General features: G+C 41.5%; 1 protein-coding gene across 1 annotated transcript; it reads right to left on the bottom strand.

The window, feature by feature from the left end:
• Positions 1-5,734: 5,734 nt before the first annotated feature.
• LOC310868709 (gamma-aminobutyric acid receptor-associated protein-like) lies at positions 5,735-6,106 on the bottom strand (the record flags this gene model as incomplete). Its single annotated transcript, XM_083779165.1, has 1 exon — positions 5,735-6,106. The coding sequence occupies one exon, from the start codon at positions 6,104-6,106 to the stop codon at positions 5,735-5,737; it is 372 nt and encodes a 123-aa protein (XP_083635291.1).
• Between the last annotated feature and the right edge of the window lie 12,627 nt (positions 6,107-18,733).

Raw genomic sequence — 18,733 nt, 5'->3', positions numbered from 1 at the left:
TAGGTTATGTCAGACCAACGTTAGTTTATGATGTCAGACCAACGTTAGTTTATGATGTCAGACCAACGTTAGGTTATGTCAGACCAACGTTAGTTTATGATGTCAGACCAACGTTAGTTTATGATGTCAGACCAACGTTAGGTTATGTCAGACCAACGTTAGTTTATGATGTCAGACCAACGTTAGTTTATGATGTCAGACCAACGTTAGGTTATGATGTCAAACCAACGTTAGGTTATGTCAAATCAACGTTGGTTTATGATGTTAGACCAACGTTATTTTATGATGTTAGACCAATGTTTGTTTATGATGTCAGACCAACGTTAGGTTTTTATGTCAGACCAACGTTGGGTTATGACGTCAATCAAACGTTCATATCCAACCAAACAACAATGGTCATCCAACGTTGGTTTATGATGTCAGACCAATGTTAGTTTATGATGTCAGACCAACGTTGGGTTATGACGTCAATCAAACTTTCATATCCAACCAAAGAACAATGGTCATCCAGATGTCAGACCAACGTTAGTTTATGATGTCAAACCAACGTTAGCTTTTTATGTCAGACCAACATTGGGTTATGACGTCAATCAAACGTTCATATCCAACCAAACAATGGTCATCCAACGTTGGTTTATGATGTCAGATCAACATTAGTTTATGATGTCAGACCAACGTTGGGTTATGACGTCAATCAAACTTTCATATCCAACCAAAAAACAATGGTCATCCAGATGTCAGACCAACGTTAGTTTATGATGTCAGACCAACGTTAGGTTTTTATTTCAGACCAACGTTAGGTTATGACGTCAATCAAACGTTCATATCCAACCAAAAAACGATAGTCATCCAACGTTGGTTTATGATGTCAGACCAACGTTAGTTTATGATGTCAGACCAACGTTAGGTTTTTATGTCAGACCAACGTTGGGTTATGACGTCAATCAAACTTTCATATCCAACCAACCAACGATGGTCATCCAACGTTGGAGTACAACGTTATCCTAACGTCAAGTAGACGTCTTGTGCCAGCTGGGAGGGGACAGAACAACTGCAAGTGAAATGGGAAATGACACCGAATACTAATTCGTTACTAATAGTTACTCATGATTACAGATTTGAATTGTTTTTAGCCACCTTTTCAGGTTAAATTTGAAGGTCAGATAGTTGGAAGTCTCTCTTACTTCTGTGGGGAGACTGTTCCAGTGATGGGAGGCTCTAACAGAGAAGACCGTTTGACCAAACACACTACGTCAGATTGGCACTATAGAGCTTATCTTGTTTGTTTGCTTGTCCTATAGGACTAATCCTGCAAACCGTTTGACTGATTTTGCAGGTTGTGGCATTTATTTATCCTTTTAGGAGGTGTGCTGTGCATTTATTTAAATATTGAAATTAAATTACACAATGCAAATTATGCCCAAAAATGGTGCCCAAATATGGAGTCATCATACAGTACGTCACTCACAGATGCCTGACGTCATCTGCCACGTGAAGTATGAAATCCACCCCTTTTCAAAAGGGATATTTGGCCCTTTTGTCCTTTTTTTAAGCTTTTCTTTAATCTGTTGATCAGTTTGATTTACCGGATTACTTTTCCTATCGGTTCCTTTTTATTTAATAATAGGAGGGGCGCTTTAGCCCCTCCTATTATTCCAGCTACAACGCCAGCTGAAATATACCACTAAAATAAAGGTCTATCTATATCATTTGCACACGTGTGCCATGCGTACCAGCATCTGCTATATAAGGACACAGATAGACATAACGATGACCATGCAGGCACTAGCTAGTAGACACTATACTGTCCACTAGCTAGTAGACACTATACTGTCCATTAGCTAGTAGACACTATACTGTCCACTAGCTAGTAGACACTATACTGTCCACTAGCTAGTGACACTATACTGTCCCATCGTTTTCTTTTGAGGTGCTTGTGGTGGTACAGTAGGTAGGCCATTTCCAACTGGAGATTAATGTAAATGACGCATCGATGCGTTGCACTCAAATCGACACACAGCATTATGTACTATGTAATCAATTGTACTGATGAATGTGACCTTGACCTCAGCGATTTTGTCCGATTCGTTAATGGACGACTGTTTATTCAAAGTGTATACAAGTTTAAATGCATGAAGGGGAGGAGAAGCAGCTGCGTGACTTTGTATTCATAGCTGGATTATGCCGTGTTTCCGTTTTTCTTTTGTGCAGCAGAGCAGTCTTATAGGCTATAGATATATGTATAGAGTATATATATAGAGTCTTATAGGCTATAGATATATGTATAGATTATATATATAGAGTCTTATAGTCTATAGATATATGTATAGAGTATATATATAGAGTCTTATAGGCTATAGATATATGTATAGAGTATATATATAGAGTCTTATAGGCTATAGATATATGTATAGAGTATATATATAGAGTCTTATAGGCTATATATATATGTATAGAGTATATATATAGAGTCTTATAGGCTATATATATATGTATAGAGTATATATATAGAGTCTTATAGGCTATAGATATATGTATAGAGTATATATAGAGTCTTATAGGCTATAGATATATGTATAGAGTATATATATAGAGTCTTATAGGCTATATATATATGTATAGAGTATATATATAGAGTCTTATAGGCTATAGATATATGTATAGAGTATATATATAGAGTCTTATAGGCTATAGATATATGTATAGAGTATATATATAGAGTCTTATAGGCTATAGATATATGTATAGATTATATATATAGAGTCTTATAGGCTATAGATATATGTATAGAGTATATATATAGAGTCTTATAGGCTATAGATATATGTATAGATTATATATATAGAGTCTTATAGGCTATAGATATATGTATAGAGTATATATATAGAGTCTTATAGGCTATAGATATATGTATAGAGTATATATAGAGTCTTATAGGCTATAGATATATGTATAGAGTATATATATAGAGTCTTATAGGCTATAGATATATGTATAGATTATATATATAGAGTCTTATAGGCTATAGATATATGTATAGAGTATATATATAGAGTCTTATAGGCTATAGATATATGTATAGAGTATATATAATAAGTCTTATAGGCTATAGATATATGTATAGAGTATATATAATAAGTCTTATAGGCTATAGATATATGTATAGAGTATATATATAGAGTCTTATAGGCTATAGATATATGTATAGAGTATATATATAGAGTCTTATAGGCTATAGATATATGTATAGAGTATATATAATAAGTCTTATAGGCTATAGATATATGTATAGAGTATATATAATAAGTCTTATAGGCTATAGATATATGTATAGAGTATATATATAGAGTCTTATAGGCTATATATATATGTATAGAGTATATATATAGAGTCTTATAGGCTATAGATATATGTATAGAGTATATATATAGAGTCTTATAGGCTATAGATATATGTATAGAGTATATATATAGAGTCTTATAGGCTATAGATATATGTATAGAGTATATATATAGAGTCTTATAGGATATAGATAGATATGTATAGAGTATATATCCCATTTTGTGCGGGGACCCCAATTGGTGTTAGCATCATGTTATGCTTTAGCTATTGAAAAATAGCAGATCTACAAGCTCATAGCGCGCCACCGAGTGGCGCGCTACGAGCTTGTAGGTCTGCTAATTTTGGAAAAATCGAAGAGCGACTGACATAGAAGACATTTTTAGAATCTGATCTCGGGTCAGAATGGTAAACTGTCAGGATGTAGAAGACATTTGTAGAATCTGATCTCAGGTCAGAATGGGATATACATATTATAGAGTCTTATCGTGTCAAACGGTTGGATTCAGTTCAAACTAGAAAAAGTGCCCTTCTGGGCACAGGTCTCCACCAGGATCGGAATGTAGGACATTGCAGCTTGCCTTCATCTGGTGGTTGGATAAAAGGGCAACAAAAGTAAACTAGGGAGTTGGCATACAAAGTTATCCACAGATCCGTGCAGTTAGAGGTAAAAACACTTTTCGGCCAGTTATAGCGCCACCTTGAGGCTGAGTTGAAATTGTTCATGTGGCATTTCGTCCTCGGCCTAGTGGGAATGTGGGTGCACAATTTCACGGAAATCACGCGATGTGTTCATGATTTGCAGCATTTTGTTTGAAACTGAGCACTCCTGTGAACTTTGGAAGCCAATCTTAACCAATCAGGATGGAGTCTGAGAAATCTGAAAGACCGGTTTCGTTGAATGGCTCTAGAGAGACTGTGTACCAATTTGCGTGATGTTTGGACAAAATCTGTAGGTGTACTGTGCAAAAACTTGTTTTGCACAAAGCGGCCTCCTGGTGGCGCTATAACAGGCCGTTCTGGAAAGTTTGGGGCAGAGGTTCATCGTTGGCATCCAGGGAGTGTGTGTGCAAAACTTGGCATCGACCGGGTTAACGGTGGCCGAGATTAGCTGCTCACGGACACACACACACACACGGACGGACGGACACACACACGGACGGAGTGCAAAACATACTCTCCCCCCATGCCTTCGGCCTGGTGGAGACAACAATGACTTCTCTTCCGTAATGGTTCCTTTTTTGTATAGGTGCAGTGATCGCTCGTGATGCTGGTACTGTACCAGTACGAATCTGCCCTCTTCCTTGTTGTTGTTTTTTAATTAAAAAAAAAATGTTATGCCTGTATATACGCCGGCCCGATATATAGCTGTGGCCAGAGCCTTTAGGCATTCTGTTTCCATGTTGTTCCATTGTGGTTGAGATGCAGTCCAACGAACAAACAACCTACCATGACTGATCCAAAGCTGGAGACTCCAGAATGCTGAGCTGATGGATTTGTGTGCTCGCTCCAGCAGCGAGACACACAAAGTTCTCTACAGCCAACTTTTGGGCATCTAAACTACTTCCACATACTTGTGCTAGAATTCTAGTTCAAACTTCAACATGTTCAGCTTTATGCAGTTATTTATGCTTGTGTTTTGTTTGTTTTGTTGCCCAGCTTTGTGTGTCCGTGTACCCCACATAGTGATGATTTGATTGGCTGGCTGACGGCTTAAGAAGCCAGGATAAAAAAAAAAGTGAGGACAGGAAAGTGAGGACGCCAAAAGTGATTGGCTGGAATGTGATGGTGTATGAAGAGATGATAAGAGTGCCGCCTCTCACTTCACGCGAGTATGATTTTTCTTTTTTACAACGTTATTTTGTAAAGGTTTTTGCATGAGGAAGGGGTTCCGATCTTTCTGTCGGTTTGCACAGAGGAGCTTATCTATAGCCTGGATCCAGCCCAAAGACCCCGCCCACTCTCTGAGTGGACTGCATCTCTTGGTCTGGTGTTGCACTGTCACTGTGAACCTATCATTTCTTCGGTACAAACAATGTATTTATCCAATGAGAATCGGTGGTGGGGGTGGGTCTAACGAACAACCAATCAGCGCCGAGGCCCGTTTTCAGCGCCAACACACATGAGGAAGGAGGGAAAAACAACAACAATGGCTATTGGTTGAGGGAAATTCTAATCCCCTCCCCCTTTAAATGGCTCAGACAGGAGACAATGTCAGACTGAAGCTTCAAGAAAGCTACAGTCTGATAATCAGCCTATGGAGCTTATCTGGTTTCTAATAAGTAACACCGCCATTCAAACCTCTGTCGCTGCGGGTTCTCAGCGAGCCCCGCTGCAGTTTCTATAGTTCAATGCCATGTGTGAAACGGGCCGGGGGGCGAAGATCACATTAACCCTACACGGCCGACGCCACTGCGTGCCCGTACACGCTCTCGCCGCTGTACGCCATGTAGAGGAAGGCGTCGTCGTCGCGGTGCTCCTCGTACAGCTGGCCCATGGTGGCGGAGGCGGCGGGAATCACGTTGTTCCCCACGAAGAAGAACAGGGCCTCCTCGTCGCGCAGCTGGACCCGCTTCCGGATGTGGAAGTAGAAGCGGCCGACCGGCATGTCGGACTCCACCAGGTACTTCCTCTTGTCCAGGTCCATCCGGGCGCCGGGGGCTTTCTCCACGATCACCGGGATCCGGCCCGGGTGCTTCGCCCTCATGTCCTCGGCCTGGGACTTCCTCTGCTCGAAGGAGTGCATCTCTTTGTATTGGAACTTCATCGTCGCGATCGTCAGTTTGCGATTCGTGATGTTCGACACGTCGGAGTATAGTGCCCTACTCAAGAAACACCAACAAAAAGTTGCTAATAGTTAGCTGTAGCTGTTTATGTCCCCCGTGCGTTGTCCGTTGTCCCACATTTATTGCTAAGCGTCTTAAATGCTCAGCATATAGTTGTGCTGAATGATGCTGTGATGAGTCACAGCCATGTCCAAATATGGAGTTCCATGACGATTAACCCATTCTTGACCTGAGATCAGATTCTATAAATGTCTTCCACATCCTGACAGTTTTCTGAAAAAGCCATGTTTCTGTGTCAGTCGTTCTTCGATTTTTCAAAAAATAGCAGACCTACAAGCTCGTAGCGCGCCACTCGGTGGCGCGCTATGAGCTTGTAGATCTGCTATTTTTCAATAGCTAAAGCATAACGTAATGCTGACACCAACAGGGGTTCCCCACCCAACATGGGTTAACAGAGGTATAGCTCGGGGTAGTGCAGACTTAGTGTACTGTATGCAGTGGTCTGCAAATTACATTATTGCAACATTATTAAAAGGGATAAAGTATCTAACCCAAATATGGAGATGGAAATCCACAAACCCTCCCAAGTTGGTACACATCATCACCGCTGGATGCTGGTACTGACATCATAGTGACATCATAGTGGTCTGACATCATAGTGGTCTGACATCATAGTGGTCTGACATCATAGTGGTCTGACATCAGTGCCGGCCCGACACGGGCCTGTCTATTTGTAAGTAGTCCAAAATTTAACTCAATGTAAAAATTGTATTCGTTATACATTCGTTATTATTAAAAGGAACCGTGGCTAATAAGACAAATATGCTTTAAAACATTATATACTTGCCCTCTAGAACTACAAATAAAAACACCTTAAATGTGTTCTTACATAAATGGAGAGGGCTGGTGAAAGGGCCTTTCTGTGTGGGGTTTGCATGTTCTCCCCGTGTCTAGGGTATAGGTACCCTATAGGGGACAGGCTTTTTTCAGATGTAAGAAGGGAGGATCCAAGGATGACTGATAGGTGACTGATATGATACTGTATATCCACTCTGCATGCTGATGTACTATAACGTCATAGACTGGCCTCGAAATACAATCAACAACGGTTATAGTATTGACGTCATCATAGATGAACTGGAGGAGAATGCTGACATTTCCTTGTTATCCTGCTTTCTTTGGAATGTCACCTCTTTGTGTGTGTGTGTGTGAGACGGTCTTCGGAAAACGGTACAAAGAGATCGGTCTGTGAAGTGAATAATCAAATCTCGCCGCGTGTGAGCGAGCACATTATGGGTTAGCTTACCAAAGTGGATTGTTTCTTTTCAATTACACACGGCAGATATGGAGAAATGGAAATGTCCCACAGACGCTTGCCTTGCCAATGCCCTCTTATAATGACAAAATATAGCATGCCTATACTGTGGTTTGGGCTTTTGTGTTAGACAGACAGACAGACAGAGCGAGCCATTTCCGCGCGCAGGTGTGAGTGTGCACGTCGTATACACCGAGGAATTGCATGTTAACCCATTTTAGGCAGGATCCCCTTTTGGTGTTAGCATTATGCTATGCTTTAGCTATTGAAAAATAGCAGATCTACAAGCTCATAGCGCGCCACCGAGTGGCGCGCTACGAGCTTGTAGGTCTGCTATTTTTGAAAAATCGAAAAACGGCTGACATAGAAACATAGCTTTTTCAGAAAAACCGTCAGGATGTAGAAGACATTTTTTGAATCTGATCTCGGGTCAGAATGGAAAACGGTCAGGATGTAGAAGACATTTTTAGAATCTGATCTCGGGTCAGAATGGGTTATAGACATTTGAAAGCAGAGTACAAGTCTACAAGACATTATCTGTACAAGAGTGTCAAAGAGTCTTCTATGCATCGCACCGTGAGCCGCAGAGAGGAGGAAGATGGGGATGATTTAGAATGATGGAGGTCGAGGAACAAGGGCACGCAAGTTGGTGGCATGACAGCGGAGAGTGATGAGCACACCGCCATGAGACACCGAGGAGGGTTGGAGGAGGAGGAGCAGAAGTACTGTACAGCCAAGGAAGCAAACTAAATAAAAAGCAGAAAGAGTGCCCCTCGGGGGCGGCGCACAGGTCTCCACCAAGATAATAGCATTTGTGATGTTTGGACAAATGTACAGGACTCTGAGATATATACAGTATATAATATATTTTGTCAATCTGTCGTCTGGTGGTTATGCAAAACATACTCTCCCCATGCCTTTCGGCTGGTGGAGACGACAACACAGGTGAAAAAGGTCAAGTTATGATGGAAAGAATAAGAGATAAGGGGGGCGGTGGGGGTGTGTAATGCTTATTACTTCACTTGCGCAAGTGCTGTGGTCGGCTGGATCAAAAGTGGTATGCGTGGTTATAATTGGCTGTCGACGGCGACGTAATTAAGATATTATGTTTCAATGTTGGTAGTTTTATATTACTATCTTCAGTGTAGGTTCTCTCTGGTATAGTAACAAGGATGGATAGGATCAGGAAGGAATACATCGGAGCACGTCAGACAGTGGCGTGCACAGACATTTAGAGGGGGCAGGTGCTCAAGTGGAAAAAAGGGCACCGCGTGCAGCGCATTTTCGGGCGGGAACCCATTTTGGTGCTTTAGCTATTGAAAAATAGCAGACCTACAAGCTCATAGCGCGCCACCGAGTGGCGCGCTACGAGCTTGTAGGTCTGCTATTTTTTTTTAATCGAAGATTTGATCAAAGTCACCCATGTTCCACACTACAAATTAAGAGCAAATTTGCCAAAAGGGCAGGGGGTGCTCTAGCACCCCCTAGTGTCTATCTGTGCACGCCACTGTCGTCAGATGTTTGGGAGATAAAGCCGTGAGGCCAGACTGAGATGGTTTGGAGTGGACACTTATAGGGATAAGTGAGTATATAATGGGTAGAAAGATGTTGAGGTTGGAACTGTCAGGCAGGAAGCCTATAAGACCAAAGAGAAGTTTTATGGATGTCGTGAAAGAGCTAGGACATGAAGTTAGTTGGTGTGAGAGAAGGAGGCAGAAGACAGGGTGATATGGAGGCTGATGATTCGCTGTGGCGACAGGGGACAGGGTGAGATGGAGGCAGATGATTGGCTGTGGCGACAGAGGACAGGGTGAGATGGAGGCTGATGATTCGCTGTGGCGACAGAGGACAGGGTGAGATGGATACGGATGATTCGCTGTGGCGACAGAGGACATGGTGAGATGGAGGCAGATGATTGGCTGTGGCGACAGAGGACAGGGTGAGAGGGAGGCAGATGATTGGCTGTGGCGACAGAGGACAGGGTGAGAGGGAGGCAGATGATTGGCTGTGGCGACCCCTGAAGGGAAGGCCAAAGGAAAAGAAGATGTTGGGTGAGCAGTACGTTGTTGCATGGCTATATATAAATCAGGCTTAAAGTGCAGGTTCCTCAAATGGCTATATTTCATAGCTTTTATTACCCCCCTAAACCACCTGAGATGAACTTATTATTATTACAGATGGCCTAAAGTCAAATCCTGACACTCATTTATTGAAAATGGACTGTGTGTGTGTGTGTGTGTGTGTGTGTGTGTGTGTGTGTGTGTGTGTGTGTGTGTGTGTGTGTGTGTGTGTGTGTGTGTGTGTGTGTGTGTGTGTGTGTGTGTGTGTGTGTGTGTGTGTGTGTGTGTGTGTGTGTGTGTGTAGCTACTGTGTGTGCATCAATGATCCTATCTGCAATCTGCCTCTTGGCCTGCTGCCAGCACTTATCACGTAGGGTTCATTGTGAATACCAATGGAAAATGATACTTTAAGCCATGAGGGATTTGATCCTCAAAGTACAGTATAGGACCTTGAGGAAGGTGCATGTAAATACATGTCGTTTTTTTAATTCCCAGCTGTTGCGTTGAAGCACAAGTGTTTTTTTTTTTTTGTAGGACTTAAAAAAAAAACCTCAAGCTTGGAACTCTCTTTCTTTTTCACTGTGTGCGTGCGTGCGTGCGTGCGTGCGTGTGTGCGTGCGTGCGTGCGTGCGTGCCTGCGTGCTGTGTGATGAGTGATGGTGGCATTTGAAGCGATGCCATAACTTCACGTCACGCCTATACAGCTCGGCACATGAACACGAGCGATACCCTTTAGCACCAGACGCCTTGTCAAGCTGTTCCTCAACCCATTCTGACCTGAGATCAGATTCATACGAGGTTTCCGCCGGACACACACTGGTCCTGATGAACCCATTCTGACCTGAGATCAGATTCTAAAAATGTCAGTCGTTCTTGGATTTTTCAAAAAATAGCAGACCTACAAGCTCGTATCGCGCCACTCGGTGGCGCGATATGAGCTTGTAGATCTGCTATTTTTAAATAGGTAAAGCACAACATGATGCCAACACCAAAATGGGTGCCCGTTCAGAATGGGTTAAGCGACCACCATTGCTGCTGTAACATTACAGCAAGAAAATAGCAAAGTCTGCACAACAACAGCAACCTCCTTAGAGGCTGGCGGGTGTGGCTCAGGAGGTAGAGCATGCTGTCTGGCAGTATAGAAAGGTTATACCCGTTCGATCCTGGGCTCATTGTGGCTGCGTGTCAAAGTGTCCTTGAGCAAGACACTGAGGGCTGTATTTTGCGTGTCTTAAGTACCAGGTCTTATTCCCTAACTTGAGTAAACTAAAGACCTGGAGGCGTGACCAATGCCATTTGGCTATTCTGAGTGGCCAAAGAGCATTGATCACGCCTCCAGGTCTTTAGTTTACTCAAGTTATAGGGAAGAAGACCTGACCTGAGATCAGATTCTAACCCACGGAAGAATGGTGGTTCTTTAATGCATTTTGACCTGAGATCAGATTCTAAAAATGTCTTAAAATCCTGACAGTTTAAAAAAATAGCAGACCTACAAGCTCGTAGCGCGCCACTCGGTGGCGCGCTATGAGCTTGTAGATCTGCTATTTTTCAATAGCTAAAGCATAGCATGATGCTAACGCCAAAAGGGGTACCCGCCCAGAATGGGTTAAGACACGCAAAATACAGCACTAAACCCCTAAACTCCAGATGAGCAGGCTGGTGACTTGCCTGATAGCGTGTGGAACACCTGTGTGTTAGAGTGGTTATGCATTTGAGGTTATTGGAAGAAAAAGTGCTATAAGCTTTCGTACTATATATAAATGCAGATACGGTAGTCCATTTAAGTCCCACTTATACTTCACATTATGTAGGCTATACTTGTGCGGATACAGATGGAGCCTTATGTCCATTTTCTGCATTTGTCACGATGGATTAAACCACATCTATAGTTCAAGCGAGACACACAATCTGCAAAAGAAAGGCTTCGGTGGACAGTGTGATACGAGTCTGGCCTAGAACTATAGAAGCCATGCAGGCTATAGCATAACGTGTCAAGGAGAGGTGTGGTGCAAGTTGGTGAGAGTTTGTCAAATGAAATGAGCAGTTGAGACGAATAACGTGTGGTCAGGAGGACAGCTGATCTAGGCCTTTTCTGGAAGGGGTCAGAATAAATGATGGACTTTTAGACTGTTATTCGTCTCAAACTGTTCAAACCTCTGCCGCTTCCTGGGGCGGTGGTATATATCTACGTCACCGTCCATCACCGCGGCGCCGCCGGGCCAATAATAATGGTCCATTTATGTTGTACTTTTTTTTAAACTTAACTTCCTCCTCGACCTTGGCACAAACATGGCATGGCATGTTTGTTGCCAGTTTTGACTCTTAACTGCCTTTGGTTTGAATACTTAATGGAGACGATTGTTAACAGTACAGGTAGTACACTGACTAAAGTACAGTCAAAGGTTATGCAATAGGATAACACAAAAAGTCTCAGTTGTTAAACGCATCGCTTTGCCCCTGCGTGTTGAACTTGTGGATGTGCTACTTGTTATGCTTTTGTATGGAAATAAGAGGTTTCTGCCTTACAGCAACAACATAATACATTATACAATACAATATAAAACGAGGAGTTATTGCTTAACATCCAAGCTAACATAAACCAAAAACACACAAACACATGGAGGCAGTGATGGTTACACCGTTCGAAACGGATGCATTTATTTTCATTTTTTGTTGCATAAATCAGTGCTATTGAAGTGCTACAGTCTGTGTGTTGGTTAAAAAAAAATATTGAAGCAATGCAAAGTAGTAAAAAGCGCTTGGGACAAAACCTCAAAAACCTCCTCATCCCCTTCTCATGCAAGTAATTGACAATATTAAAGTCACAACACCAACGTTGATGAGGCAGTATTGCTTTGCTTTTCCAAATATAAGGATTTCTTAATTGCCAAAACAAAATAAAAATAAATCTGAAAAATGTTACATTTTAGCTGGTTTCTTCCTGACAGCAGAGATATATATACAATATAATATAGGGTAATTTAATGTATGGTAATTAAATTGTTATCATGGCAGTGAGTTCTGCCAGATATTTACATACAGTAAGGAGTGTACAGAAGCTGGATCGCACATATGTGTCATTGATACAGTAAGGCAGGGATGTCAAACTCAAATACACGGTGGGCCAAAATAAAGAAATTGGTAGAAGTGAAGGGCTGGACTGTGTTTCAACACAAGGGCACCGCGGTCAGGAGGACGTCCCAGGCAAATGTAGCATAAAAGTAAATGCATTTAAAACTGAAAATGCATTATTATTAAGCTCAGTTTCCTGTTCTATGATCCTCACAAAGCAGGACTTGTAGTATTATGGTGGTCCGTGCAATAATATACCAGAGGGCCAGTTCTAATACTAATTAAATATCATCCCGCGGGCCAAAGATAATTCATTCACGGGCCTGATTTGACCCCCGGGCCTTGAGTTTGACATATATGCGGTAAGGAGTCTACGGGAGCTGGATCGCCCTTATGTGTCATTGAAGGCTTTTGTCAGCAAAACTGGGGGGGGGCTGCTGTGAGTGACTCAGTAGCAACTTTACGTCTTTACCCTCCCCCCCCCCGATCCACTGTATAGTATAGCGCCACCCTTGAAGATGGAAGGAAGGTTAAGGTTTGTCAAGTGTCAGAAAAGCACTATCAGGTCTGGCACTAACTGGGCTGATTCAGCTATACTTGCCAGCCAGACAGCCAGGAGATGTTCACCAGTCGGCCCCTGCATGTATTTATTATCCATTCCTCACAGTGGAACCGATAGCTCAGTGATTTACAAAGGACCCTCAAATTGACACTAATTAGCCCACGGACGTGCATTTGAAGAGATATGCCAGGGACCCCCGTGAGAGAAGATATTTACGGCTCTAGCATTGATTCTCAAACCGTTTGATTTCAAGGACCCCCCCCCCCCCCCCAGTTTGACATGAATTATAGTCTACGGACCCCCACATTTAATGGCATTTCTATCTCTGGGACCCTCAATTTATATTGTAAAAGCAATGTTAATTTAACTTTGAGAGTGTACAAATCATATTGTTGGGTCTTCAGAGTATAATGCTCCCCCATCCAAATCGTAATGGTCATACTGTAGCTACTGCACAACATAGCTAAAGGAAACCGCTATTGGATCATAATTGTCCTATTGTCTCTGAGGCAGAAGTCCCACAGCGTTTTACATACAGTAGCGTCAGAGCCTATAGAGACAGATGGAGTGACAGTGCCACCTGGTGGATGATTCAAGAATTGCTGTGGTGCTACTATCCTGCGGTAGCCTGGCTAATATAAGCCACACTAATTTGTCCCCCAAGTTCTTCCATGCTGTGTGTATTAAGGGCGGGCAAAAAAAGAGTTCAGAATTTTCATTTATGCATTTTATTTATTTATTTGTATTGTACTTCTTTTGTCATGCCAGAAAGACTGAAAGTTTTCTGGCTGCATTATGATTTTTGTTATGGTCTATATTGTTTAGAATTGCTTTAAAATGTTCTAGTATAATTGAACTTCTCATCAGTCTTACAAAAATGTAAGTGAATTGTATCATAGTATTTCATGTATGCAACAGTACATTACACTGTTTCCAGGTTGTTCTTACACCATTGATTTTTTTGGATGATTTGAGGCATTTTGTTCCAAACATGTGTTTAGCAAAACAAACAAAAATATCCACCTGTTGGTGGATATTTTTGCGCTATAACAGGCCAATGTGAAATGGGTGGGATTATATTCCTCAGCCTAGTAGGAAAGTCTGTGAAAGATTTCACGTAAATTGCACGATTTGATTCATGATTTGAGGCTTTTTGTGTCAAAAGGGCCAATCCTGCAAACTTTGAAAGCCAATGTTAGCCAATTAGGATAGAATTTTAAATATCGGACAGATCCGTCTTGAACACATGACCATATAGATTTGCTGGAATTTTGGACAGAATCTGGAGGAGTAATATCGAAAAATGTGTTTTTCAAAAGTCAGCCTCCTGGTGGCGCTATAACAGGCCGTTCTGGACATTTTGGGGCAGAGGTTCATCGTTGGCATCCAGGGAGTGTGTTCAACATTGGCATCGACCGGGTTAACGGTGCCGGAGATTAGCTGTTCACAGACGGATGGACGGACACACGGACGGAGTGCAAAACATACTCTCTCCCCATGCCCTCGGCCTCGTGGAGACAATAAGCTTCCAAGCTTTGTTGTGTTTTGACTGGTGTGCGCATCTATCATCGGTTGTACATGTGATTTGGAGGTTTGTCAGTAAAGAATTTAATCAATGCATTATTACACAATTATACTTTGTTGTCTGTGGTCATGTAGTACCAGGCAGTGTGGCCACTTTATTATAGAAATCTGTAAATCATATTTTGGATGTACACTACTTAATTTGAACTTAATAATAACACATAGTCAAGTTAGCAGTAAACAGATTTATGTGGTGGCACAATTACAAAACATGAAGTATACAATGAAACAATAATGTGCAACAACAAAAAAACGACGTTACTTAAAATGACTTTAATAAGAGAATAATATAGGCTATAATATTAATCAAGAATATCAATATTAACATGGTTAAATATCAATATAAACATCTCATTACAGGTATCAGCAGCAACTGGATTTATAAATGAACACAAGTTAACCCATTTTGGGCGGGAACCCCTTTTGGTGTTAGCATTATGTTATGCTTTAGCTATTGAAAAATGGCAGATCTACAAGCTCATAGCGCGCCACCGAGTGGCGCGCTACGAGCTTGTAGGTCTGCTATTTTTGAAAAATCGAAGAACGACTGACATAGAAACTGGCTGTTAGAGTGAGCCAGATGAATACAGAGCTGTACCTTGTGGCTCAAAGTTTTTAAAGGGCAATTCTAGATGAGGCTAATTTTCCTTTACGTGTATAAATTGTCCCCAAATTCGTTACCCCCCCCCCACCCCCTCCCCTTCCAAAACAAAACCAAATTGCAAAAGAGAAAAATACCTACTCACAGTTTAACATTAAAGGACAACTTTCGTTTTTTTGTTGTTCAAGGTTCATATTTTAGGCTTCCTGGGGTCTAGTAAAAAAAAAAAGAATAATGAAATCGCTGGAAAAAAAAAGAATACACATTTAGCGACTTGCTCGAATGGCCCCGCCCACTGTAAAAAAAAAAAGAATAATCACGAAAATCGCTAAAACGAAAGAAAGCAGTAGATGAGAAAAACTAAAGTTGTCCTTTGAAGTCAGCTTTGCATTAAATCCTGCATTATAAAAGGCTGCTCCAACTGCACACATGCATGGAAACACACCATGCATCACCATAATCACATGTACAGTACAGTAGGCCTACTGTACGACATGCCATCTATCATCAAATTACCCTGACAAATTACAAATCTATACAGTCCCATCTAGTGCCATACATACACACCACTAGAGGTATTCTAATGGCATCGTTCGTATAGTTGTAGTGAGCGAGAATGATTAGAAACAAAGACCTTAGAAAGACCTAGAGCAGAGACACAGGTAAAGTTACACCAAAATAATTAACTATTATTGGAGTATAACGCCTGGTGTTGCAGAGTTCATATTGTGAAGGTTGCTAATTGCAATATTGCTGTATTATTATTATTTGCATTACTGAATCATGATTTGAGTCATTACAGAGACCTACAGCTATGACTCAAATCGTGACTATATCACTTTTAACCCATTCTGACCGGGCACCCATTTTGGTGTCAGCATCATGTTATGCTTTAGCTATTTAAAAATAGCAGATCTACAAGCTCATATCGCGCCACCGAGTGGCGCGATACGAGCTTGTAGGTCTGCTATTTTTGAAAAATCGAAGAGCGACTGACATTTTTTTAATCTGATCTCAGGTCAGAATGGGTTCATCAGACCAGTGTGTGTCCGGCGGAAACCTCGTATGAATCTGATCTCAGGTCAGAATGGGTTAATTAGCACGCAATTTAGCATATTGTATGATTGGTGCTGTACAGTTGCATGTGCATTGCACTTCTGTGATTTAGAAAGTACACACTAATGGCATGAACGTAATATTATTGTCCATGTATGTCAAGGTTTACTGTTGTAAATAGACCATCATCCTAAGTGACTAAACTAATACAAACTACATATGTAAATGATGTGCTTTAATTAGTCTAAAGCTTGATTTATGCTTTGCCATAATGTGTCGCACACAGTCAGAGTAAACTGATTCTTACATATTTCATCTCTGTAGTTTGGTAGTTTCTCATGGCATTCAAATTGTTCTGTGCTTTTCTTATTTTGTACGCGGTGAATAGCTTAACACATTTTCCATTATATGATATCAAAGGCATGTTATAGTTTACTATCATTCGGTTTAGTTTATGTTTAAGAACTATGAATGACCCTTTCTACTGCTCTGGATGCCAAAACAAAATCAGATCGTCTATTTTGTCGCAGAACATCGCCATACGACATAATCATAAACGAGTAAAATGAAGCATTCAATGTTCAAGCATGAAGTGAAGGCACAGAGGTGTACTGTACTGTACTGTACTGTACTGTACTGTACTGTACTGTACTGTACTGTACTGTACTGTACTGTACACTCTGGTGGCTGATGGGGTTGCCAGACCCATGTTTGTTATATAAAACACACTCTGGTGGCTGATGGGGTTGCCAGACCCATGTTTGTTTTATATAAAACACACTCTGGTGGCTGATGGGGTTGCCAGACCCATGTTTGTTATATAAAACACACTCTGGTGGCTGATGGGGTTGCCAGACCCATGTTTGTTTTATATAAAACACACTCTGGTGGCTGATGGGGTTGCCAGACCCATGTTTGTTTTATATAAAACACACTCTGGTGGCTGATGGGGTTGCCAGACCCATGTTTGTTTTATATAAAACACACTCTGGTGGCTGATGGGGTTGCCAGACCCATGTTTGTTTTATATAAAACACACTCTGGTGGCTGATGGGGTTGCCAGACCCATGTTTGTTTTATATAAAACACACTCTGGTGGCTGATGGGGTTGCCAGACCCATGTTTGTTATATAAAACACACTCTGGTGGCTGATGGGGTTGCCAGACCCATGTTTGTTATATAAAACACACTCTGGTGGCTGATGGGGTTGCCAGACCCATGTTTGTCCAGGAGCATACTTTCCTGGGCAATGTTCGTGCCCAGGAAATGTCAAAACTATTGAAAATGAATTGTCTGGTGTAGGCTACTGCCATGTTTAATCTAAAATAATACAATAATTAAAAACTGATCTTAATCTTAATGACTCTGGTGGCACACCACTGGGAATCATGTAGACCTATATAAAACTCATTTACAACATATTCCCACATTACTGACTAGATCAACCTGAAACCTGAATGCAGATTAACTACGATTTAGCTTTCTGTTTAATTTTTCCACCTTTGTATTCCCTGATTTTTATCCCACAATTTTGCAACCCATTTTTTTCCACCCAGTGTCAATAATCTAATGTAATCCTGGGCGCTACACTTCCTCTGCCAATCTGGGGGGGGGGGGGCAGCGGACTGACCTCATGCTTCCTTCTATGCATGAGGAGTCCAAGCTGCTTCTTTTCACCTGACAGAGGGGGATTTCCCCGGCCGGACGTAGCGCGTGGAAGGAACACGTTATTCCGACCAGTTCCTTTCCCCTCCATCAGGCGCCCCGGATAGCCAGGGGTTTTAGACATAGATATTAAAATATATATATATATTGTGAGGGTACCTATACCCTAGGGGACACGGGGAGAACATGCAAACTCCACACAGAAAGGCCCTTTCGTCAACCCCAAGCCACCGTGCCCCATGGGATTGGGAAGCACATAGTCTTAAGACATTTTGACCAATTATTGCTCCAGACAGATGAACTGGTTTCATCTCTCCTATGGGACTATAGCAATTGGTCTGGTGAGCAGGGAATGTGAACCATGGAGAACAAATCACTGGATCTGGGATCAGCAGTCCTCCCATGAGACTAAACATACTGTAGCCCAGTAAAAATCTGACTTTACGATGACCTTATTTCAATGCATTATAGCCCATGTATTAACCTTTAAATATGCACAACTAGACTACTGCCAAACCATGAGGTACAACTCCTCCTAATGCAATACATAATGTATTTGCAAGTGTGTAAATATAACTTTCAACTATTAGACCATATAATTACACTGTACACTTTGCATGATCACTGTATCGATACAACCTTGTTATTATTATCATTTCATTTAGCAGTTAGTTTATTCAGGATTTATATTT

Source organism: Protomyctophum parallelum, assembly GCF_964188405.1.
Source record: "Protomyctophum parallelum genome assembly, chromosome: 13".
NCBI classification, from domain to species: domain Eukaryota; kingdom Metazoa; phylum Chordata; class Actinopteri; order Myctophiformes; family Myctophidae; genus Protomyctophum; species Protomyctophum parallelum.
The sequence above is the reverse complement of the archived record's forward strand: the minus strand, read 5'-3'. Positions and strand labels throughout refer to the sequence as shown.